The 26,595-nt window shown below is 46.8% G+C and overlaps 1 protein-coding gene across 6 annotated transcripts in view; it reads right to left on the reverse strand.

Moving 5' to 3' along the window:
- Positions 1–26,595, reverse strand: part of ETV6 (ETS variant transcription factor 6) — a 253,951-nt gene that overhangs the window by 35,715 nt on the left and 191,641 nt on the right. For all 6 annotated transcript variants that reach the window (XR_014803833.1, XR_014803834.1, XM_084956744.1 and 3 more), the window contains 2 exons: positions 19,998–20,162; positions 6,261–6,395 (listed from right to left, as the gene is read on the reverse strand). Coding sequence is in view for 4 of the 6 variants with exons in the window: in XM_005652587.4 (XP_005652644.1) it covers positions 6,261–6,395; positions 19,998–20,162 (300 nt within the window). In the remaining 2 variants the exon portion in view is untranslated. The remainder of the gene's footprint in view (positions 1–6,260; positions 6,396–19,997; positions 20,163–26,595) is intronic.

The following is a 26,595-nucleotide window of genomic DNA, read 5'->3' on the forward strand; positions in this document are numbered from 1 at the left end:
ATTTTGCACCCTAGGCAGGGGACCGATCCTGGCATCCTAATCTCCAGAATTCTCCTCATTGTTGAATCATTTGCCCTATTTTCAAGGTGCCTGCAAACATACACAATTAAAAAATGTTACTTTGGTCGGCTTGTTCATGAAGCTGCAGTGGAATGAACACAGGCCTTGGAGCCAAGCAGACCCGGGGCTAAGTCTGAGCTTTGCCACTTCGTAGCTATGTGATTTGGTGGCATGCTACTTTACCCCTCGTAGCCTCAATTTCCCCTTCTAAAAAGTGAAAATAACATTCCTTCTTTATAGGGTGCTTTGGAAGATCAAATGAATTAAACACGTGAAAACTTAGAACAGGGCCTGGAATACAACGAGGTCCCAGTAAATGTTGGCTATTATTTTGTTATTATGAAGTAGATGCATACACCTCACCTCCTTTAATTATCTCACTAAAATTGTATAAGATTTCCTTCCTCCAAAGGAGTCTTTGGACGCTTGAATTTGGAGGAGAGGGGTGATGGAGGTGGGAGGGAGAAGGGGTAGCGTTTCCTCCAGTGAAGCAATCATATAAATAAAACTTCTGTAGGCCATCCCAGAATATAGGCCACCCTTCCCACCCTCCATGAAGAAATGATTTCTCTCTACTGCCTGGGCCATAACCATGGGATAGTTGTAACGAATTGAGAACTGTATTTGGACACCTGGAATTTCTCATCCTCGCTTCCAGGTGCCGTATCTACCTAGTGACAAAGAGCAGCCCCAGAGCAGATCGTGCACCAAAGAACTGTGTTCCCCACTGCAGACACACTCACAGCATAGCATGTGTGAAAGTTTCAGATACAAGGGATGAAAAATCTCCTCCCAGTCTCCAAGGTGGGGCCCAGGAGACAGCAGGACCGAAGGGCTGAAATTATCCCCAAAGAGGTCGTGCGATGAGAACATCTGAGAAGCACAGATCCTATCCCTCCTCCCTGGAGACTTGCTCATGTCCAGCCCGACCGGGGTGACTCCGCAGAGCTGACCGCACTCTGACACCAGCCTGGCCTACAGTGTGTTGTCTATCACTTAATGAGCTTTCAGGAAATCACTATTCAAGAAGTTCTAACACCAAGGACCTGTGGCAATCGAATATAACGTTGGACAAAGCTTTTCTTTTAAATATCCCATAGCAGCCGCAAGTCACTGATTTTGGAACCCAAGGAATTACTATCAAAAGGAGTTATAATAGCACAAGTGCATGTGATAAAATACACATTTATTTTATAGCCCTTTGCTGGTCTGAAGCTTCTAAACATATTCAGCTTCCTGGTTTTGGTAAAAGAAGGAGTGTCCTTCCTACATAGCTATCTAAGGTCTAACTCATCTCACGCCAATAAAAAAGGTCACCAACAATCAAAGAAAAGGAATCTATTTAAACTGAGATTTTTCCTCTGAAACCCGTGAACGATGCTATTCTTGGTTTGACTACTGAGAGGTGTAACAGTACCAGCAGTTCGTGGTAAAGTGAGATAAATGAGAACAGATGTTCAACCTTTCTGAGCACCATCAGGTGGGACACTGCTATGCTTTTCTGGATTTCAGTTGCCCATGATGTCAAGGTAGAGGACATGTCTCACTCATCTTCCTACCACCCGGGGAGACTCAGACTTTGGAAAGAATATTAGGATTTGAGAGCTCTGAGATCTGAGACCATTTGGTCGAATCCCCTGTCTTATAACCAGGGTGACCAAGGGCCAGAGAAATGAGAAAGTGAACCCTTCAGACTGCTTTGGCAGAACGGAGGATTAGAACCTGGTCTCTTGACATTCCGATCCCATTCCTTAAAACATGTTATCTGAGCTGACCACGTGTTCCAGTTTGTCAGGGAGGGTCCTGGTTCATGTCTATTGTCCTAGTTCACTTACTAGAGTCCCATTTCACCAGCTTAAATGTCTTGGTATGGATCAAAAATTATAAGGCTACTTTAATTACATAATATTGCATTCCCTTCCTATAACTAAGTAAGGGAAGAGTGGAAATGCTATTTCTTTTAGACCTGGGTGGCTATCTGAATCCTGGGCCATTCGCCCAATGCCCAAGGCCTGACATCCTTTCAGAAGTGTGTACATCGGAGAGGTAACGAATGTTGACAAAATAGAGACTCCCATACTAAGTGAAGTAAGTCAGAAAGAGAAAGACAAATACCATATGATATCACTTATATCTGCAATCTAATATATGGCACAAATAAACCCATCTACAGAAAAGAAACAAACTCATGGACATGGAGAACAGACTGTGGTTGCCAAGGGGGAGGGGGTGGGAGGGACTGGGGGTTTGGGGTTAGTAGGTGCAAACTATTGCATTTGGAGGGGATCAGCAATGAGATTGTGCTGTATAACACAGGGAACTCTATCTCTATCTGATCACTTGTAATGGAACATGATGGAGGATAATGTGAAAAGAAAAGCAAGTGTGAGAGTGTGTATGTGTGTGTGTGTATGACTGGGTCACTTTGCTGTACAGCAGAAATTGACAGAACATTGTAAATCAGCTATAATAGAAAAAATAAAATCTTAAAAAAATAAAGGGTTCAACTATGATCATTGTCCTCTCCCATTAGAGCCTGGAAGAACCTCTGAGCTAACACAGACCCCCCGCCCCCACCCCCAGCTTCTGGCACTGCCACGTGGCTGCCAGGACAGAAGGCAAGATTTCAATGTCAAGCACTCAGGCGGGATGTTTGCGGGCACTGTTGCGAGATGAAACAAGATACATTTGTCCTGTGACATAAATTCCCATTGTGAAATCATGAATGTTTGAATTGGTTAAGTCAGCGGCGGTGATGAGGTGAAGTCACGGGGGGTGGGGTGGGGGGTGCTGAATGACGCTTTGTGCTTGCACGTCACTCCGCCCGCCTCCCTGTGCCAGCCCGGCCCTCTCTGGAATGCCCCGTTCTCCTCCCATTCCGAGATTCTGAGCTCGGTGCCAAGTCGAGAGCAACATACTTTTACAATGTACTGTATCCCTGATTATGTAACATCAATCACTGGGGATGTAATATTGGATGCTTACAACGTCCCTTTACAAACTCCCCCACCCGTGGATCAGATCTTTCTGTACCTTAACATACACCCATGTTAAGGCGTTATTATTCACAATATAAGTACTGATTCTAGAGACTGCTCATGTTGGCCTGGATATGTTTTCTTTCTCTCTTTTCTTTCTTTCTTTCCCTCCCCCCCCCCCTTAAAGGCTGTACCTGTGGCATTTGTAAGTTCCCAGGCTAAGGGTGGAATTGGAGCTGCAGCTGCCAGCCTACACCGCAGCCACAGCAATGCCAGATCCAAGCCACACCTGTGACCTACATCACAGCTCGTGGCAATGCTGGATCCTTAACCCACTGGATGAGCCTGAGGATCAAACCTGCATCCTCATGGATATTAGTTGGGTTTTAACCCCCTGAGCCACAACGGGAACTCCAGGATATGTTTTCTTTTTGGTGGAGAAGAAGGGGAAGATGGTTGGGGGTGGGGAACTAGTACTGATCTATTCACCTCTCGAGGTGGTCCCTTGGTCACCAAGGGCACCCGTCTACCTGGAGGTCTGGGGGTCGGCAGCCTCTTCACATGACTTCTGTGCCTGACACAGTGCTCCTCACGTGATACACCTGACAGAGAGCTCTGCTCCCTTCTGTGTGTCCAGGTGCTCACATGAGAGCAGGTGAAGGAGCAGGGCATGGACTGGACTGTATTTCCTGGCTGCCAGCTTTACGGAACTGTCTCTGAGAATATGTTACTTTTTATTTCTTTTTAGGGCTGCACCTGCGGTTTATGGACGTTTCCGGGCCAGGGCTTGAATCAGAGCTGCAGCTGCCGGCCTACGCCACAGCCACAGCAAGCCTGGCTCTGAGCCGCATCTGCAATCTACACCGCAGCTTGGAGTGATGCCAAATCCTTAACCAACTGAACAATGCCAGGGATGGAACTGGCATCCTCACAGAGACAACGCTGGGTCCTTAGCCCGCTGAGCCACAATGAGAACTCCAAGAACACGCTACTTTTAAGAGCAGGTCTAGACCAGAGCTGACTGTCCCACAGGGTGATGCAGCCCTTGACCTTGGCCTCATTAGCTCTGTCCTTTTACCTACTGAGCTCACTTGTCAACAACATAAGACTCAAGAGCACAGCTCATTAGGGCATTTGCCGTGGCACATTTGCATTTACCCAGCTGGAGAGGGGCTCTGAGAGCAGCTAGCATTCTCTATCGAGTAGTTCCTGCCAATGAGAATAACAACAAACACACAGGAGTCAGGGCAGGTCCAGGCGAGAGGGGGAAGGAGCTGCCACGAAGCAAGACCAGAAGCCTCCAATCACAGCCAAGGAAAAGGGGAACAGAAATTCCAAATGGGATTTTTTTTTAGGCTATGCCCATGGCATGGGGACGTTCCCAGGCTGGGGATCGGACCCACACCACAGTTGTGACCTGAGCCACAGCAGTGACAATGCTTGATCGGAGCTATCAGAGAACTCCAAGGATTTTTTTTTTTTTTTTAATAATGAGAACGAGAGAAAAAACAACACCCTGTTACACTCCTTTTGTGTCTGAAGAGGCAGCCTCGTCCATCTGATTCCTGCCTTCATGTCAAACTTCAGTAAACCCACCTCTGCTTTCCCTGGAGTAGCAGGTGGCTACTTCGAAAGCGGGAAACACAGGGGGCAGGGAGAGGAAAGGACATGAGAGCCCAGACTGGGGTGGGGGCGGCTGCAAGGGGACAGCCAGGGCAGAATGGGATGAGGGGAGCGGTGGGTGCCTGGCCTGCAGGATGCTTGCTCGCTGACTCTGTCACGGAAGTGAGGCCAGCAGCTGTGACATGCTCAGCAGGGGGAAGAGGTGTCTGTCGGGGTGCTGGAGTCAGACTGTGTCGGCTGGGGGCGGGGGGTTAACTAAGAGAGCAAATCACTTCTCATTTTTGAATTTGCCATCAACAAAACAAAACAAAAAGTCCTGCTCTGGGGAATGAGCGATCCAATTAAGGAGAGGCCCCGGAAGCACCCCAGGGTTTGAGGCCCCTCATCATCTGGTCCTAAGGACAAGTTTAAAAGAATGACTTCGAGCTCCCAACCTGGGCAGAAAGATGTGAACCAATAGCATGATGCACTGCTATTCAACAGAACAAGGAGCAAAGTAGGTTTTTTTTTTCTCTTTCTTTCTTGTTTGGCCACCTCCTGGCATGTGGAATTCCCAGGCCAAGGATCAGATCTGAGCTGTAGCTGCATCCCGTGCTGCAGCTGTGAAAGCTGAATCCTTTAACCACTGTGCCTGGCGGGGACTGAATCTGCATGCTGGTGCTGCAGAGATGGCACCGATCCCACTGTGCCACCGAGAAACTCCCAAAGTAGGGTTTTTATACCCTATTTCTATACCCAGACACCCACGTGGAACTACATCCAGGGCCACAATTTGACTCAGGTCTTTTGTTGTGTTTTTTACCCCTGATCTTAGGACCACTGATGCTCACTAGAGCAGAGCCGTGCCTGTGACACCTGAGCTAAGCACTTGGGATAAGCACACTGCCAGACACCCCCTTTGGTGCATGAAGAGGAGACCCTTGGGCCAAGGCAGAGGTCAGAGGGTTTGGGTCTCCTTTCTTCCTCCAGCTTATGTTACTCCTGCTTAAAAATCTTCAGTGACCACCTCCCCTCTCCCCTGACCATTGTTGAAGCAGGGGGATGGCTCATGGCTTTAGTTATTCTCTCTATTTAGGGTCTGTTTGGGGTTTTTCATCAGCAAAGGGGGTGGGGGGAGAAAAATAAGCTCTACAACCCAAGTGATCTGCTTACTCTCCATTCCAAGGATGCACTCTATCCTGTGTCCTCCGGGAGCCTTCTCCACTTCATCCCTGCTTATCAGAATCCTTCAAGGACTCAGCCTTCAAGGAATCCTCCGGAACCACCTCCTTCAGGAAGCTGAACCTGCTGCCTGTACCTGGCTGTAAACTCCCCTTCCACTGGCTCTTTATGGTACCTCTTACTGTTATTTTTTGATACTTACAGGTATATCTATCCCATTCCCCCCTGCCACCCTTCCCCAGATTATGAGCTGCAGAGAATCAAGGGTAGACCTTAGTCATATCAGCATTTGCCCCAGGGTCTCATACATAGTACTCAACAAATGTTTGTTGAATGAAAAATGGATCACGGAAATAAGAATAACGAAGGCGTCAGAGGAACAGTGGGGCCTCTGGGATGTGGCTATGTCTCAGGCAAGGAGAGAGGTTTCCTTGGTACCTTCTTCGTGGTTCTGGTGCAGTATGACTTCTGGCTGCGTGTGTATCGAGTTTCCGGGGTGGAAGAACGGTGAAAAAAGAATCCGAGGTTTCCTCTGCTTCAGAATATGCTGAAGGAGTTCGTAGAGCACATCACCTAGAAAGAAAAAGGAAAGAGACAAAGAGAAATGGGAACAGTGCATTCAGCAACCATGGGCTGAGCATTAACTCTGCACCTGGACAGAGTCCCAAGGACACGATGGTGAGGAAGACAGGCCTGCCACCTACCCACGTGGAGCTTATAGGGGACAGGATGTGACACTGAAACGCAGAAGGTCAGAGCCACCAAAAAAGCAGGCTTTTTTTTTTTTTTAACTTTTTTGATTATGAAAGTCATATACAAAAGAACGTATAAAAATTGCAGGAAGCTAGAAAGAAAACAAAAAACTACCTATAATCCTATCCCTAAGAGACCCAATCCTTGTAAATACTACTTACAGTATTACGTAGTTACATAATTAGAATCAGGCTTATCATAGTTTCTTTTTTCCCTCCACATGATTCAGCTGCTATAGTAGCTACATAATAATAGCCCATCACAGGGATGTACCAGACTTCATAGGAAACTTACATTGTCCCAACTAATTGCTACTATTTTAATAAAAAAAAATATCCTTTTCGTATCTACTTGGTTTGCATTTCAGATTAATCAAAGAAGCATTACAAAGTCAAGAAGGAGAAAAGGTTTTAATGTTTTGATGACAACTTATGGAGTCATCACAGAAATCTTCCTGAGAGAGGAAAAACATGCTTTTCTAATCCACCCCAATCCCAGGCAGGAAAAGAATAAATATGAAAAAACTTCACAGCCGGTCAGAGGTGCTGACTATTGAAGACACCCTCTAAGAGACAGGCTTATTCTGGGATGTTCCCCTCTAAAAATACACACAGGCATTGCGTCAAGGTTCCACAATCTCTAGAAAACCGTCTTTAGATGTCAGCCCCTCGCAGAGGATGGTGGGGGCTGGTCTGAGCAGGAGGCCTTCTGTTGCGATATATTTGGTATTTGAAGGGTCCACTGAGTAGTCAATTAGCAAAAAAAACCTGTCATGGTCTTGTCCCTCCCCTTTGACTTAGATCCAAGTTCCAAAATGCAGGTGGGTGCCTCCAAACCCCTTAGGGGGTGGGTGATGAATCTTTAAAATACCACAGGCTTTTCTGACTGTCCCCCCACGCCCTTCCACAGACAGCTATGCAGTCAACAATTGTACCAAACAATGGGCTTTTGTCTCTAATTTTAGCCATTTTTAACAGATACTTTAATTAACAACTTAATTTAACTGCATATCTTGGGCTATTGCTAATTTATTTTTTTTTTTTCTTTGCAACTCAGCCTGAAACCTGAGAAACACTCCGAGGGAATGCCTTTCTTTCTGCAAACTTCTGCACCATGTCTACTTGCACCAAATAAAGTTCCATGATACCCTGTCCCAAGTGATTCCTGAGGTCTCCTTGTGTCTTTGACTTTGTCCCTTCCCCTGCCTTTGAATTCTGCTCATTATTCACATAACTCACTGCCACTGCTGTGATCAAACAAAGCGAAAGACTTAGGAGCTGAAGACCCTATGCCGCTTGGGTATTTCCTTTTAGTGGGACAGGTGAGGGGATGCAGAGGTGTTCGGAACCAGACTTAAAAACGCTCTGTGTGAAGTTCCCGTTGTGGCTCAGTGGGTGAAGGATCTGACATTGCCGTGAGCTTCGGTGTAGGTCGCAGACGAGGCTCAGATCCTGCATTGCTGTGGTTGTGCGTAGGCCAGCAGCTGTAGCTCCGATTTGACCCCTCGCCCGGGGACTTCCATGGGCCACAGGTACAGCCCTAAAAAGACACAAGAAAAAACAACCCCCCCAACCCCCCAAAACGTTCTGTGTAAGGTGGCATCATGACACACGAGTGACAGCGTGTGGAGCTGTCATAACTCAAACCCAGTCGTCATGGTGACACTCTCTCTGATGAGACGAGGATACAGAGCCTGAAATACGGGCCTATTTTAATGATTCGTATTTTAATCACTTACAAAAATAAGTCCCTAATCAACACTTTGTTTCTTCTGGTTTAGGGCAAACGTCTTCCTGAACTTTTCTAAATGTGCTCGGCCTCCCGATGCTGGGGTTCTATCCTGTGGGTCTGAGCAATGCTTTATTTCTGTAGTAGCCAAAGAGAGAATGAAAACACGGAGGAAATGGGTTCCTGATAATTACTATCACTAACAAAAATGGTCAGTGATGAGTGTACCCGTGTTGGAAGGGGAGGCCAGGAAATACAGATTTAGAGTCTGTGAGGGTGTTGGACTGCTGGTGTGTGGGGAAGGCACAGGCTGCTGGCTGGGGCTGGGGGTGGGCAGCTCCTCTGCACCAGACGACCTTGAGCAGCTCCTTGAACGTCTCTGTGACATGCAAATATCTCCCTTGGAAGAGGAGGCTGAGATCTGGGTCTGGTGCACAGCACATGCCACACCCAGCCCCTCCCTGGAGGTCACCCCAGGGGCTAGAGGAGCCTTGCATGTGGTGGCCCGGCTACTTGCCTCTCCGTTTCCACTTCTCTACGTGTACAGAGACAGGGAGACCACAGAGCGGGGGCCCTTTCCCTTCCCCAGGCCTCAGCACCTGTCTGTAAAACGGTGATGGCAGCAGCACCTGCCTCCCAGGACGCTTGGAAGGATGTGACGAGGTGACCATGGAACGAGCTCACCACGGCATCGGGCAAACAGTGAGAACTCTGCAGATGCCAGCTGTGTGACCACTACTGTCACCAGGGACATCATGAAAGTGGTTTAGGACAGACCTTCGACCCTGAAGGAGGTCTCCCAAGGAGAACAGAAGAGGAGGGTCTGGGTCATGGTCAAGGTGACCTTCCCCCTTCATGAAGGTCAAGGCTGACTGAGGCCATTCCTCCATCTCGGCCTCTCCGGATGCTTCACCCTGGCCTAGACACCACCATGTGCTCTGCCCCATCCTTTCCCAGGCCTTTGGTGCTGCCGCTCCTCAGCCTCTTATCCCAAAGCTGAAATAGGGAGCCAGGCCGAGGAGGTTCCTTGGGGGAGCAGGAGAGCGAGGGAGGGGCCGATCAGGCAGACCTTGGCCAGTTCCTTACCTAAACCCCCAGAACCAGCAAGTTAACAGTGACATGTACCACCTGTGACAGCTGGCTAATGGCCAGGTTCCGGGCCAAGAAAAAACTCAATTCTAAGACCATAGGGCACGGCCACAATTGGATCAGCTCATTCACAGACACGTTTCCTCAGCAACCAGGAGCTCAGTGGGGGACCGTGGCTGGCTCAGAACACACACATCACTACTCTGGGGGAAAAACCAAGCTGCCGTGCATGCCGGCTGTGTGTGACTGGCAGTAACAGTGTGCCTGGTAATGGCTTGGCGTCTTAGAAGGAGGCTATAGGTTTCTTGGAGGGACTTGAACTTGTGTGCAGTAAAAGGGCCCCTGCCTCCCCTTCCCCTGCCAAGAAGTAGCTTTGGCTGAGCACTTCCGTGATGGGCAGCGGGCCACAACATACGCGAAACCACGTTTGGACTGCTCTAGTCGACAGAAAGTTCTACTGTTGAGTTGGAATCTGGCCTCTTCTGCAACCTCATCTATACTGGTTCTTAATTTTGGCTTCTGGAGCAGCACAGAATGTGTGTCCCATCTACAACAGCTTCCTAAATAAATAAAAGTCCCCCCCTTCCATCTCCACTGGCCCCCAATTCCTCCAACACTCAGGCTGTTCTCTTGCTATACATGCCTTTTTTGGGGGCGGGGGCACGACTGAGGCACGCAGATGTTCCCGGGCCAGGAATCAAACCCGAGCCACAGCAGTGACAATGCTGAATCCTTAACTGCTAGGCCCCCAGGGACCTCCCTCTTGCCACATTCCTAAAATCTTCATAGTGAGAGGAGATCACATCTCTAAAGTGAAGTTAACAAAAAGATCTCTGAAATAAGATCTTTAAAAATAAGTTATATTTATTTGCTGCTCTATAGAGAGCATGAGCCATGGCACTGTATATCTTGGCTAATGACCACTGGCTTGAATTCAAAGGCACTGTTCAAGAAACTCTTGGTACTTTCGATCCTTGATAAATATTCTCTGCCTTCCCAGCAAACAAGTCACTAGTATCAACTGGAAAAGATGCTTCTATTGTACTAAGCCATGGAACCAAGGCTATTGTTCACAGGACAATAGCTTTTGCTTGGTTCCCCCCTCTATCTTCGTGCACATGTGCATACACACATAGTTCACACACCCATGTGCATGTGGAGAAGTAGATCTGCCATGAAGCTAGTGAGTTTCAGGGGCCTTCATGTGCATAGTCCCAGGAGAGGAGCCCTAGAACTACATATGCATCCTCAAATTATAAACTTCAGGTCCCATAAGCCCTAGATAAGCTCCTAGATACAGGCACAGGCACAGGCACACACCCACACACCCACACACACCCCCAAGCTAAACACACACACACAATTTTTTATTCGTGATCTTAATGTGAAAAGCCAGCCGTCTACTCTGAGAATCCTCAATTCTATTATTTCATTTGCCATTTGTTTCAAACGAACAGTAGAGAGTGAACAAAACCATCACAGGTTGCCTTAGCATTTTTACTAGTCTTGGAAGACCCTGAACATAAAGACACTATTTAGGGGGTTCAACTTATCTAAACTGCTTTACTTTTAGAGGAAAGAACTTGGGCTCTGGGGCCAGCAAGTCCCAGGTTTGAAGCCTGGTTCCTCTATTTATCAGCGGCATGCCCTGAAGCCGACCCTTTTTTCTCTTTCAAGTTTAGTTCAAGGCTAAATTAAATATCCTTTTGTTTCAAATGAGCATGATGCCCAGACTTGGCGGGGCTGTTGAGAGGATTAAATGAGATGATGTGTTCAAGCACCAGCCCCACGTTGGCTGTCACATGAGCTCAGGAGATGGTACCTCTTGTGATTATGATAATTAGCAACAGACATGTCGTGGAAAAAAAAAACAACCACCTGGAAACTCTTTGCTTTGCTTCAATACTTTTGTTTTTAAAGCACACGACTAAGTTTCAGAAAGTCATATTCATATGAATGGAACTTTCTCCTTCCAGCTGACATCATCTCATAAGACACATCTGTTCAGTCTCTCTCCTTCTAGTTCATCTTCAACTTCTTTCTATGAGTTTCTTCCCTTTAGTATTTGAGTAGACTCAAGATTTTCTTGTCTCTCTCTGTCACACACACACACTCTCTCTCTCTCTCTGTCCTCATCTTCTCCTCCAGGTGCTGCTCCCATCTCTCCCCACATTGCAGCCAAACCCTCCCTCCCCGCCAGGAGCTGTCCAGCTCTGTTATGGCCACCCCCTCTCTGTCCACTGCCCAGGGCCCTGCAGCTCCAACCTGTCCCAAGTGCTCTTGCTGGGTCACCTCCCTGTTGTCAAACCCAAAGGGCAAAGGTACCTGGGGACCTGTCTGCCTCTCAGCGACATCATCACCACTGGTCACTACCTCCTTGTTGAGACCACTCCACAGCTCCAGACATTCCCTGGTTTTCATTCTCCTGGTTTTCTTCCCACTTCTCTGCTCTCCCTCCTTCCTTCTCCTACTACGTGAAGGCTCCCAGGGCAATCTTTCTCCCTGCGTAATCTATGTCATCCCCTCCCATGGCTACAGGCAGCTCATCTGTGCTACATCGACTCCAGGTGAGCCTCTCTTCTCAACTTCAGAAGCTCCCACATCCTCCTTCCTCCTGATGCATGTCACCCAGGCACCCCACACATTAGGTGTTTGACATAAAAGCCTTTATAACCCACATGGTGTTTCCTGGTTCAATACATGGCTGGCTGATGGGGCCAGAAACCTGGGTCTCAGCCTTAACCCCTCTGTCCTTCTCATCCAAAGCTAAGCAGTCACCAAGACTCAGAGACTCTGCGCCTTCTAACTTCCGTGAATCACCCCCTTGGCCCTGCTGGCCACCAGTTTATGACACCACCGCTGTGCCTACGTGCCGACTGCTCCATATCCTACTTCTCACTTCCGCACCACGCCATGCTAATCTCTGCTTCAGACTCTGAATGGGGTCTACCTGTCTTTAAAAGAGCATTTCAAGTCCGGAGTGTGATCTGCATGGCCCTGCACTGAAGAAAACAAGTGACTCTCAGTGAATGACCATAAAGCTGTAGTGTCCTCCGTGTGGATATTCTCTATGTTTGTTTGGCAAGTCCCCTACTTGGGGTGGCTGGGGCATTTCCAGTTTTGCCAATCACACATGGAATTGCGAAGGGGATCTTCTTTGTCTCCCTCTTGGATTGTTTCCTTGGGACATTTTCCTGAACTGGTGTGATCTGGGAAATACGGGTGAGGTTAGTTGCAAAGTTCTTATTCTACTTTGCATGTCCTCCGGAAGGCTGGGAGCAAGGCATAGTGTCATCGACAATGCGACCCAGAGCCTCTCCCCCACGGTTTCACAACATTGAACTTCTTGGGTTCAGCAGGTTTAAAGCAGAATCTTGACATTATTCGCATTTGCATTTTTCGGCAATGATTTACTAGGTACATAGGTGTCTGTGAGGATTCTCTGAAGTAACACGTTCTTCTATTTGCACACTGTTCTCTTTTCTCTTTCTCTCTCTTCTGTTTTTATTCAGAGATTTTAGTTTCCTTCTGACCAAGTCTTAAAAAAAAAAAAAAAAAAAAGCACACATGGTGTGCTAGGCATACTTCTCAGAGGTGTCAGAAAATTCTGCCTGTCCTTTCTGCCTGTGACAGGTTCAAAATGAAGTTCAAGGTCTGGGTCCCTTTAAGTTCATCATAAATTCAACAGTGAAAACCCCAACGCAGACACACGCCTGGAGGATCCCTGGTGGCATGACAGGCCCATTCCCATCATGGGACGGCTTGGCTTTCCAACTCTGCTCCATCTAAGTTTCCAACATTCCCGTCCATTTCTGTAGGCTGATTGAATTACACACCTTACCCTGCATACAGAATGCCTCTGGGACAATAAAAATAAACTACTTTTTACTTAGGGACAAATAGTTGAAACATAATTGCTGTCTATGTCTTACAGGTAGAGATCCTGAGAAAAAAAGGGAGTGGGCTGTGGGGAAATTTGAATATTACATTTAAGACGAGAATAAATCAGTTAGAAAAGATGGCTAGTAAGTCAACTGTCTTTAGCTAGATATAGAGTATAATTTAGGATAAACCATAGAATAAGCGCAAGAGGAAATAAAAATATTGCAGGAGCTCTCCTGTGGCTCAGTGGGTTAGGGATCCGGTGTTTTCACTGCTGTGGTGTGGGTTCGATCCCTGGCCCTGGAAATTTTGTGTGCTGTGGGTGCAGCCAAAAAAAAAAAAATATATATATATATATATAAAATAAAAATAGTGTGACCTAAGTATGCACTTTAAATATGCACTAGAGGAAGTCCTGCATGTTTTACACGTTATAATCTCACTCTGCACAGCAGAGGGATCAGTTATCACCACCATTTCACCAGTGGGACACGCGAGGTGCTAAGAAATTCAGGATTTCTCTGGTGTGTAACACACTTACTTTTTGTCTGTTTGCTCAATGACACAGCAAGAGAAGAAAGAAGCAGGAGTTCCCACTGTGGCTCAGTGGTTAACAAATCTGACTAGGAATCATGAGGTTGCGGGTTTGATCCCTGGCCTTGCTCAGTGGGTTAAGGATCCGGCGTTGCCGTGAGCTGTGGTGCAGGTCGCAGACGTGGCTTGGATCCTGCGTTGCTGTGGTTCTGGTGTAGGCTGGCGGCTACAGCTCCTATTAGACCCCTAGCCTGGGAACCTACATATGCTTCGGAGAGGTCCTAGAAAAGGCAAAAAGACAAAAAAAAAAAAAAAAAAAAAAAAAGAAGAAGAAGAAGAAAGAAGCAACTCTGGGTGAATTTAGTCAAGGGTCGTGTCTGCTGGAACTTCCACACTTCATGGCTAAAATTTCCCTTCTATGACCCATACCTTCGCATTCTGTGACTTGATTCTATGACAGCTAGTTGACACAACCACTCAATCCAGCAAACCACCTACCACTGCTTAACTGAAATTAATAGGTAAGTTGGTTTCTAAGGAAGTATCTGTAAAGACCAGTATTTTCAGTTTAATCTTTGAAGGAAGTTTTACTATATTTGAAGGTCACAAGCAAAGCATGTTTCCGAAGACAAAGATGCTGGTGGGTTGGAGAGGGAAGAAATGCTTTATGGTATCAAAAACTGATTTCCTTAGTAAAACGCCAACACATTTTTTGCTGAATTAAATTGAAAGAACTTTGAAAATACACTTGTTTTTCCTTTTTTTTTTTTAAAAAAAAGCATTGGTAGAAAATCTAACATGAATTCAATTAACATGGGTTTATTTTGCTTATTTAAATAATGCATTAATTCATGCCACCTAAATGTCTTGCAATGGGTAATTCTATATAAGAGTTAATAGCCATGCCAATTTGTCTGTTCCTTCTTATTTATGTGCTTTCTCAGAGTCTCAAAGGGTCAAGTAACACATCGGAGTTATCCACTGCAAGACATTCACTGAATTCAGGAAATTCAATGAAATTCCTTTGAATTGAAATCATCCCAGACCACTGAATGTGGTATCTAGGAGCTCAAGGACTAGGTAAAATAAACACATCCAGGTAAGGTTTTATAAAATGGCAATTCCTTTACATTTCTTCCTTAACTTTGCAAATGTTATGAATTTGTCATCCTGCTGTATCCTCTGATAGGGAGATTGTTTCAAAGAACAGGTCCCATTTATATGCGAAACCTTGACGGCTTCTGTTTGGAGATGATATTTAAAGGACATTCTGAATGTTCCTGCTTTATTCAAGGTGTTCCTTTGTCCTGGAAGGGGACAGGAGAAGTGTAGTTGGGAGACTGGTGGAAGAACGTGGCGTTCAGAAGGGCTACCGTACTTGACTTAAGGTATCTTAATAGTTCAATAATTACAATTCACTGAGCTTCCATTCTCTCCTCTCTACATTTGGGATGAGCTGTGTCAAGGAATGTTATTTCCATATACAGAGAGCATAACGCTGGGTGATCCAGGCAGGAAACGTGGCCAGGAGGAAGCCATAAACATCCATTCATGGTGACATGTCACCAGACACTTTTTTTTCCTTAGGGCCACACCAGCAGTATGGAGGTTCCCAGGTAGGGGTCAAATCAGAGCTGCAGCTGCCGGCCTACACGACAGCCACAGCAATGAGAGATCCAAGCCTTGTCTATGACCTACACCACAGCTCATGGCAATGCTGGATCCTTAACCCACTGAGTGAGGCCAGGGATTGAACTTGCGTCCTCATGGATACTAGTCAGATTCGTTTCCGCTGAGCCACAATGGGAACTCCCGCCAGACACTTCTGTTTCATTCTAGCAGCCCCACGACTGCTGAGAAGCTGCTGCTGCTTTGAATTAGGCAGCAAAAAAAGATTTTAGGAAAGACAGGACAAAATTGGGTGAGGTCTAGGTTTGATAAGGCATGGAGGTTGAAGGAGATCAAAGTATTTATTCACTGCCTGGAGGGTGGGAAGTTGTCATATTTACTCAGAGCTTAACACTTTCAGTGGCAGAAGTTGCGCTGAACTGTTTGGAGTTGAAGGGAGCTTAGGATCCCCATGTTGAAAATCCCATTTTACAGACCAGGAAAATAAAGGCCAACGAAGTGATGTGATGTGTGGAAGAGCCATGTGGAGGACCAGGGACTGGGACACCCGCTACAGCAAATGCCAAAGCAGAAAGCCCATGTCAGAGAAGCATTGCCAACTGTTCCATCTGAGAGAGAAACATGATTTTCTATTTATACCATGTCTCTACCCAAGGAGTGTGTGAGCAGGTATATATCATGCCTTCATTGTGAGAAAGGGCTTCTCAACTGCTTCTTAGGTCTATCTTCCAATCCCTCTGACAATACTCCTCTGTTTGTGATAAGTTTTCTTACAGCCTCTACCGGCAGGTATCACCTTGAATTTCTGTCCATGGCTTTCTGGTTGATGCCTTAATTAAACTGCCTACAGCATAAATTTATCTTTATTCTCAGCTCACTGTAATGGGCACGATACTTAAATCTCTTAGTCCCAGCTCTGGGCTGGCTCCAGTCTCTGATTTCTGCAGAAGAGGACACATCTTCCTGGATGTCCTGGCATTGCTTGGCCAAAGTGCCAGGCTAACCATTTTGTGCCTGAAGTGCTATGATTTCGGTGTCAGTGATCCAGGTCTGGACTTCACTGTCTTGAGTCAGAGAATTGCACTGTTCTACTCAGCTTCCCTTTTAGTGACCCAGTGAATCCATCCTATGCACTGATGGCAAATGTCTATTTTTTTTTGCTTTTTTTTTTTTTTTTTGCTTTTTAGGGCCACACCTATGGCATATGAAAATTCCCAGGCTAGGGTTGAATGGGAACTGCAGCTGCTGGCCTACACCACAGCCACAGCAACGCCTGATCCGAGCCGCGGCTCATTGTGGAAATGATGGAAACGCTGGATCCTTAACCCAATGAGGGAGATCAGGGATCAAACCTGCACCCTCATGGATACTAGCTGGGTTTGTAACACGCTGAGCCACAGTGGGAACTCCACAAATGTCTACTCTGAAGGGAGAGCCCCAATGATATCATTCTCCTGATCAGAACCTTTCCATGGTTTCCCACTGCCCACGAATAACATCCAAACTCTTCACCCTGGGCTTTAAGGGTCTCTCATGTTGGGTCACAATTCAACTATTATTTATTAGGTGCCAATTAGATGCCACGCCCTGGGCTAGGTGCTGGGGACATGGCAGCTTACCAGGACACGGCCCTGTCCAAAGTGAACTTTCAACTCTGGCAGAGGCTATGGAATAGGAAACGGTCACGCAAAATGCAGTGTGAGTGAGCATGCGTATGTGTGTGTGTGTGTGTGTGTGTGTGTGTGTGTGTGTGGCCATGACAGATTTAGGAAAGGCTCTGAGATAAAAGAGGACCCGTCCCTCACCCAGACTGAGGTGGGAGAGGCGGAGGCAAGAGAAGGGGAGAATCAGGGATGCAGGGATGGGAGTTGGGGAAGGCATTCCAGGAGAAAAGATCAGAATTTAGACATGAAGAGGCACTCAGACAAGTGGGGGAGGGGGCAGTGCTGATGAAGGATGTTTCCAACGAGGTTCCCGCTTGTGTCGCCTCCTCTCTGAGCTCCCCCCGCACCACCTTTCCTTACTCCCATCTCGCTCACCTTTCAAACTTGCCAAGTCTGCCTCTGTCACCGTACCTTTGAGCCTCACTTGACAACCCAGCTGGAAATGACTTCTCCTACCCCTCCTTTCTATCCCTCTGGTGGGGAGCTGCAGGGGACACTCACAGAAGGAATTTCTACCGCCCCCTCTGAATCATGGCTTCGACACCTTATTCCAGACGAGTCACCAGCCTTTGCGGGCCTTCCTGCCTCCCGCCTTGTCCATTCCCAGGTGGCCTTTCTCACCGCCACCCAAACACACTAGGCTAATGCTGCTCCAATCACCCAGAAGGTCTCTTTTTCAACGTCACCCACTCAGTTGCATCCTTTAAGTCCTGACCCCACTCCTCCTTTCCTGAGTCCTGCCCGCCTCTGCTCTCCCTCCTCCGGCCCCCTTTGCCTCTAGGCTCAGTGTGATCTTGCTTCCAAGTGGCCGGCAGGCTCCTGCCCAGCCTCCCATGTGGCCCACTCCCCAAAGATGCTTCCAAGTGGCAAGGGCATCCCGACAGGCTTCTGGGTACCTTCACTTTCAGCGTGGAGCAGAGAGAACCCAGTTTCACATGTAAAGGTGAGAGGTCCCTAGAGAGGAAAGTAAATCAGCCACAAGAAGGAGAGAGAGGGATGGCGTAGATTTACAAAGACCCTGGGAGGAAAGAGTGCCCAAGGGCTAAGGTGACTCAGGTTAAAACACATCCCTGGGCTTTCCTTTGTTCACCTTCCACAAATGATTTTTCTGCAACACTGAAACGGCAGTGTTCTTCTCTGCCAGAGAGGTAACTTTGCCTCTCTGACTATAATCTTTGAGTTTCCACTGGAACAGAAAAGGGAAGTATTTTTGCACTGAATTAAAAGGAACTCTTGAGGTTCCTTTTAGGTCAGTTTTATGTATTTCCATCACTATTGTACAGGTTTCTTATTCTGAGACTACAGTGAGAATCCATGATTGAAGACACAATGTTTCAGGTGTGTCTGTGTTCCTTTTACAACCTTAACAAGGATCTGGTGTTTGGTCATGTGAAGTTTGGAAGTTTCCATTCACATCTATACTTTGGGGGGGGGGGGAAACTTCCTCTTTATCGTTTCCTCATAGAAACGGTTTTGCCACAATTGGGAAAAGCCGGGGAGATATGGTTCCATAGCCTTATCTCACCCCCCCGTGACGGGGTCGTTTCCTCACGACGGTTGGCTGGTTTATTAACCCCTGGCTGGCCTCCAGGAGTAAATAAAGGTGAACGTAGTTGGGGACTCTGCCAGACCTTCTGCAGGATCTTTGCCCTTAGTCAAGGAAGAAAGGGCTCTGCCAGTGACAGCAAAGTTGGGGGACCCCAATGAGACTCGACAGAGGGAGGGTCTGGTGGTACTTGCGTAACTGTCCTTGAGACAACTGAGGTCCCTGTGGACACGTGGAGTTCCCAAATCCCTACTTCTATATTTCCATAAAGGGTGAGAAATGGAATTGGAAAGTAGACTTGACATCTCATCTGCATCAACAATATACCTTGGGAGTTCCTGTCGTGGCTCAATGGTTAACGAATCTGACTGGCATCCGTGAGGATGCGGGTTCGATCCCTGGCCTTGCTCAGTGGGTTAAGGATCAGGTGTTGCCATGAGCTGTAGTGGAGGTCACAGACGCGGCTCGGATCCCGTGTTGCTGTGGCTGTGGTGTCAGCTGGCAGCTGCAGCTCTAAATTCAACACCTAGCCTAGGAATCTACATATGCTGTGGGTACAGCCCTAGAAAGATAAAAAAAACAAAACCCCAAAAAACAACAAAAAAAAACAAAAGCCAAAAAACCCAAAAAACAAACAAAAACCAAAAAAACTTTATAGGGACAGAAGCTCTGTAATGAGGAAAACCTCTCCACATGGTTTTAGGAGCCCCTTCCAGTTATAAATCTCTCTGGTTAGATGGGCTGGAGGAAACTGCTACTTGTACTTTTCAGGGTTTCTACAAACTGCAAGACGCCTTACTTCAAAAAATTCAGTACTTGCAAAGGAAATCTGTAAACTCACCTGGGCTACTAGGATCTCCACCTTTTCCAGCCCTTCTCTCCTGTTCCCTGGTTTCTTCTTTCCTTTCTAAACCTCCCACCTCATCAGCTCTCATTCCCTGTCCTTTCCTATCTTTGTTTTCAGCCGAGCAGTCTGCAACATACATGCACTCTCAAGCGTCTCTTTTTAAAGCTTTCAGAGTTGGAAGCGAGGCAGAGAGAAAGGGCCAGAATGCCTTTTCCTCCTTATCTGGTGGAACAACTGGATCCCTTACGTCCCAGGATCTGTAGGTTGCAACTGGGTTACTTCTCCTACCCTTACAAGTTTCCCCTGGACCTGGGACTTCTTCCTCTTCTCCCCTCAAGCTGGCCTCTGTCAGCAGGGCCCATCCTCCACCAAGCAAGGTCATCATCCTTGCGTCATTCGTGGACCAGCTGTGGAAATCTCTTGGGCGGATGAGTGGGCGCCAAGACCAGAGCTCGCTACCAGACTTGGCAGGCTGAGCCTGTGTCCCGAGTCCAGACTCTCACCTGAATGAGGAGACCGGTAGCGAAAGTCCTCTTTGGTCAGGAGCAGGAGAGCTTTGCCATTCATCTCAAACGTGTTGCTGTCAATTGGCCTTAAAGAAAACTCATTTTCAGCCCACTTGAGCCACTGGGCTACGTCATCCCTGCTCCAGTACATTGGCTGCAAGCCTGTTGGAGAGAGAGCAAGACAGAAAGAAGAGAGAGAAAAAAGGCCTTGTCAGTTAGGCAGTTGGGATACAGGGAAAAGACTTGCCGAACGGGTCACCACATTGAGTCTCCATATCCGAAGAGCCCCTGTGTTCAACTCTGAAGCCCAGCTAAGACGCAGGGCTCAGGAGTGCCAACGTGTGAGAGCAAAGAACTTTTTATTTAGAAGCAAAACAGGAAAATGCCCTTTTATGTCTTTAAGGAACCGCAGGTCTTATAGCCCTGTGCTTCCCTGCCCCAGGGGCATTTGCATTCCCGGTCTGCCCTGAAGGTGCGGCCCTAAGGTGAGCTGAAGCACCCAAGGGGGCCCAGAGTCAGGACAAAGGTCCCTGTGCTTTGGCGGGGGAGGGGGCGGCTTGAGAATCGGAGCTGATCTGATCGTAGCCCAGCGTCCTTTCCAAGGGAGAATGTTCCAAGGCAGGGCTTGACCTTCCCGGGTTGCCAAATAATGAAGTGTTCCCTGAAACTTCTTCCAGGAAGAGCAATTCACTCCACCTCTGGGAAACTACCAGGCTAGGCTCTGGGAATGAGAGGGCAAGGTAAGGAGAAAAGGTCTCTGGCCTCTTTATTGTACTTGCCAGTGTTAGAACTTCCGGGCCATGGGGGTGGGGGGTGAGGGCAGGACTTGGGCTCTGAGTAGGACCAGGACTGGGTTAAAGGGAAGGCGGCCACTGAGGGTGGCTCAGCCTGGGTCTCTGTCTGGAAGCCTGACTGTGCATCTCTGTTTTTATTTTATTTTGCAGTTACGGGAAATCTTTGACAGGTCATTCAAGGGGTTCAGAATAGGGGTTCTCAAAGGGTGAGCCAGGGAACCCCCAACAGGATTCCCAAGACTTTTTCAGGGCATCTCTGAAGTCAAAACTCTTTTCATAACATCATTAAGAGGGTAGGTGCCCTTTTCTAGTCTCGTTTCTTTCATGAGCGTAACTGGAATTTTCTAGAGGCTACACGGGATGTGAAGTTACAGCAGATATGAGAATCCAGCTATTTTCCATGATGCCAGACATGAAAGAGATTTGCAAAAATGTAAAACAATGCCTCTCTTCTCACTTTTTTTTGGTTTTGGAAGCTATATCCATAAACATATATTTATGTTAACGTATATGAGGCTTATTATTTTTCGGTAGGTTAACAAATATATTTTAAAATTTCAGTTTTAATTTCCAGTGTGGTAAATATGACATATATAAGCCACATGGGCCAAACTCTTTGGGGTTGTCAATGCTTTTAAAACCTTGAAAGGAATTCTGAAATCAAACATTCAAGAACTGAGGGGTTAGGAGAAGCTAGGTACTCAATAGTGCTTTATTCTCCAAAATCATATTACATAAATTAATAGTTTAAATACAACAGAATCAGTGTTTGTTAAGAGGAGCTTCAGTCTATTTAGTTACTTAGCTTGCTAAGGACATGCTATGAATGTGCTCCAACAGTGTCCTTCAGTTTGATCCTGGAAAGAAGCACCTTTCATCCTTGCATCAGGCATGACAAAGAACTGCCTGGTCTGTTTGGCTGGGCTGCTTTCCCTCTTGGGAGGACAGAACAATGGAATCGCTCAGATGCCCTTGAGGGGGGTCCAGGGCCTCTGGGCATGACTATAGGCTCTGTCTTCTAGGTGGCTCTGTTGGGGACCACCGAATGAAACCACCCACCTAGGCCAGGCATGATAATAGCTGCTTACAGGAGCTGACTTGCAACAGGAGACCCTGATAAGGAGCACGGTGCTGCCCTAAAGACTAAAGGGGAGGATTTGGGAGGGGCCAACAGGAGGGAGGAGATGAGCAACTTCCCAGGATCCCTGGCACCAGAATCCATCTTGGCTGAGAGGTGCATGCGCTATCACGAAGGACCCTGGGGCCAGGACAAGAATGGGCTGAGCAAGACGACTGGCCAGAAACAACCCCAAAACTAACCTCCTTCCCATAAGACTAGAGGCTGCAAGCCATATGGGAGAGCAGTTCTCCTGGTTCCCTGGCCCTGCTGCTCTCCACCCGGGGCGCCCCTTCCCAATAAAGTCTTTTGCTTTGTCAGCACGTGAGTCTCCTCGAACAATTCACTTCCTGTTAGACAAGAGCCCAGGCTCGGGCCCTGGAAGGGGGTTCCCCCTTCCTGCCACAGCTCCTTTGCAAAGTCTAGCTTTAAAGAATGGTAGCTGGCTTCCTAGAACTCTCTGGCGGTCCCTTTGAAACAGGTCCACTGAGTAGATCACCAGTAAAGAACTCTGGGCACTGAAATAATTACAGATGGGCATTGAGAGGTTTTTTTTTTTTTTCTCTTGGTTTTTAAGTTTTATGATCTTTTTTTTTTTTTCTTTCACATGGGGGAAAAGGAGCATTTTAAATGAATAACATATACTATGTTCCTGCTCTGTGATCTTTAGAATAAACACAGTCACAGGCAAGGTTTTGTTTTGGACGCTAGACTGAGTTATGAAGCAATGCCTATTAAAAATGGTCCTTGGACATGTATGGACTCGGAGGGCATTATGCTAAGTGAAATAAGTCAGAGAAAGACAAATCCTGTATGATAGCACTTATATGTAAAACCGAAAACATACAACACATTAGTGAATATAACAAAAAAGAAGCAGACTCCCAGGTATAGGGCACAAACCAGTGGTTACCGGTGGGGGTGGGGAGAGAGGGGCTATATATATATATATATATATGGGTGGGGGTTGGGAGGTACAAGCCATTGAGTGTAAGACTGGCTCAAGGATGTATTGTACGACACAGGGAATAGAGCCAATACCCTGTAGTAACTGCAAATGGAAGTAACCTTTAAAACATAATTTTAAAAAAAGCTAAAAAAAAAAATGGTCCTTGGATACACTGGATACAGGAGGTGTCCCAACTCCTTCCAGTGACTTTGAAAACGCATATCTGGGATCACAGTGAGGTGATGACAGTGGGCATGAGAGTGGCTCAGCAAAATCTCAACTTTGGAGCTGGCGAAAGAAAAAAAAAACCCAAACTTAAAGTTGACTTCCTATTGTGACCTTTGAACCGGAAGAGCACAGTGATTAGTTATTGGGGACACTTCCCTCCTTCTCCTTCGCTTGAGGGGCAAGAGCACAGCCAGCCACTAGAGGACAAATGGGAGGTCCCGTCCAGCTTGGCTGAAGGAAGTGCCTGGTAGTGGGAGGACCACAGAGCAGAAGATGCTCCATCAGAAACAGGAAAAAGGAAGGGGTAGCTTATTGGAAATGCGAATGCCAAAGCAAATACAGAACTGAATCCCGCTCAGGAGGGGAAATGAGAGTAAAATGCTGAAGTTTCTGCAGAGGAGCCACTGAAACGAGGGAGGTGGGTGAGAAGGGGGTGGGGGAGGCAAGTAGTAATTTGAGGTTCTTTGTATTCTATGGAAGAAAATACTCATGAGTCATCTTTTCCCTAAATACAAGAAGAGTCACACACTCCAAACAGCCCTGCCCGTTAAGAACAACTGTTTCTCTTTTCACTTCCCATTAAGCGCTCCCACAGCCCGGCCCCCAGAGCAAGCAGAGCCAGCAGGTGGAAACCCCCTCACCAGGGAGCGGTGTGAATGCTCTGGGCTTGCAGGTGACGGGGACCCGTCGAGTCACAGTCGGTTCAAGGAATACCTCGGTGATCGTAGCAGTTTTACAAAAGTGACCCTGACAGACCAAGCCACCGGCTGGAGGCCATGCCATCAATTTATCAGGATCACTGCTCTTCCAGAGAGAGAACATGGACAGGTTCACTGGGCTGGAAACAGGCTTGATAAACTTTGGTGTTCATGTCCCACTGCTACTTCCTTTTTAATTCAGTAGAATCAAAAAGGTTCCAGTGGAGGAGGCGACTCTGCAATTCTCCTGGAGGGAGAGAAGCCCCTTTTCCTCAAGTTTTAGGACTCTGGGGCCCGGGTATTCCAGCCTGGGACCCAGAGGCCACTCCCATTTAATCAGGACCATTTAATTCACTTAACCTCATTTGCTAAACTGACTCCTATCACCCAGCACTATTCTGAGCACTTTCGAAAGGTCACTTCACTTAACAGCATGCTCACAGCAACCCTGTGAGCTAGGGTTTCAGTTGAGGAAACTGAGGCCCCAGGCATTTAAGGGATTTACCCAAAGTCAGGTGGCCATAGTGCAGGAGGAGCTAAGATCCGAACCCAGGCCTTCCGGTTTTGGAGTCTCTGCTCTGATCCACCACATTCTGCTGACCCACTTAGTTCCCATGCAGACTCAGAATACAGGCTCATTTTCAACATCTATTAGGGATTCAGAAAAGACTGAGCGAAATGAATCCTGCCCATCTAAGACTTTGATCCTTGGAGATTTCTCAAGTTATCAACAGGCTAAAAATCAAGTTTAAAAAAAATCTATAGATCCTGGAGAAAGCTACGCACAGGAGAAGGGACATATAGGCGGGACTCTGCTTTTTTTTTAAAAAAACACATCCAGGACTAAGCCACTGCCATCACCGTCCCTGGCTACTTGTTTAGGGGCGCTTGCTGTGTAGACACTGATCCGGAGCTTCCAAGTGTCTCATAGCTACTAGTGTAACAGAACAGAGGGCAGGAGGAGGGAGGAAGACACCACATCTAACTTGTTTTACAGTTTCTCTTGCAATGTTAACAAAGTTGCAGAACATAGATGTTAATGATCATTCGTAAAAAGAAAAAAAGAAAAATAACATAGGTGTTATTTGGCACCTATGTTGTTATGCTACTCCCTGTGCACAGAACAAGCCTGGGAAAGCCACCCTAAGATCTGAATTTTTAATGCCAATTAATTCCAGAGCAGATCTGAGAGAACTGTGTTCAGGAGACGTGAACTGCCATGATTAAGCAAGTGACTAAGAATTCCACTGCACTTTTTTTTCCCAAGTGGGTCAAGTCAAGTTCATGGAGCTGTACCCTTCAGTGACATCCCCAGACCCTTCAACTTCCTTCTGAGAGTTCTCCAATTCCCTGTTCAAAGGAGCAGCCACATGCACCAGTACATTCTGAGCCTCATTTCAGACTCAAAGAGTTAGGTTTAAACTAATCATGGACAACATGTTGGGAGGCGAGAGCCTGGATTTTGATCCCAGATCTGCCATTAATTACTATGGGATTCTGGGCAGGCCACTCTGTTTCTATTTGGTTCAGTGGATTCATCTGTAAAGCGAGGAGCTGATGATGGGATCTCTCTTCCCTTCTGGGTTTAATGCAGTCAAAATGCTCCCATTTAATTTGAATCCTAAAACCCAAAGAATCCAAGCAGTCAGGACCTGTGGTTTTTTGTTGTTGTTTTTTTTTAATTTTTTTTTTTACAGAGCTACTGCACACTCGCGACAATGACCCTGATATTTTGTAACTTCCTGAAGGCTCCTCGGAATCACAGAAAACAGATTAAATTACTTTAAACAGAGCTTCGTGCTTAAGAGTGTTTTCTTATATTCTAATTCTTGGAAAAGATATAACCGGGCAATGGCCGTCGTGAACATAACGTTTTAAGAAGGTGCTTTCACAGATGTTACCTCATGCAATTCTCCAAAAAGCCCCGTGCCGCCCATCCTCGTCTCATCTCAGCTTATCAGATGAGGAAACGGGGTAGGGGGTGCGGGGCTCAGAGTCATCAGATGATTGTACTGGTTTGCATAATACTCAACTCAAGCTCTTTTGCTGCAGCAGACATTCACCCGAGACACCCTACGTTCTGTACACACAGCAACTGGCTGCAGATTCTGTGGCTCGGAGCACAGACTCATAAAAGACAGACGACAACCCCCACCCCATCTTACTCACTAGGAAACTGAAGCTGGAAAGGTTAAGGGTATGCCCAGAATCAAGCTGCCCCAGGTTCCCTGACTCTTTCCACCCTCCCATGTTGTCTCATAACTGGATTCGATGACACAGAACAATTCCGTAACCCTTGATACAGTGAGAAAAGTTATCACTTCCTTGCTTAGTCATCTTGCCTTCAGATTAAACATCCTTCATGAGTGCAAACAGAAGTTCTGTATTCCTTTTATTTAGCCCCTCATCAGCCTGCCTGCCTCCTCCAGGGATCCTATTTGGCTCCCATTCCTAAACACGGTACCACAGCAGGAGTAGAACCTTTTTTTTTTTTTTTCCTGGACAATATGTTTCTATATATGCTTCTACAGCTGACAACTATATTCATAGAGGAGCAAACAGCAAATCAATGAGCATGGTGGCACTGGGACTGAAAACCAGGCGGACTGGTTCCACAGCCCCAGTTCTTAACACCCCACCATATGGCTTCTACGGTAGCCCTTTGTATAGAGGCTTCTGCATCCATGGATTTAACCAACTGCAGATCAAAAATATTTAGAAAAAAAAAATTCCAGAAAGTTCCAAAAAGCAAAACTTGAATTTGCTGGGCCCTGGCAGCTATTTACATATCGTTTACATGGTACTCACA

Source organism: Sus scrofa, chromosome 5, assembly GCF_054392235.1.
Source record: "Sus scrofa isolate SSC_HxYL_T2T_F1_AM1 chromosome 5, Sscrofa_HxYL_maternal_Yorkshire_Landrace_v2.0, whole genome shotgun sequence".
Taxonomy (NCBI): Eukaryota; Metazoa; Chordata; class Mammalia; order Artiodactyla; family Suidae; genus Sus; species Sus scrofa.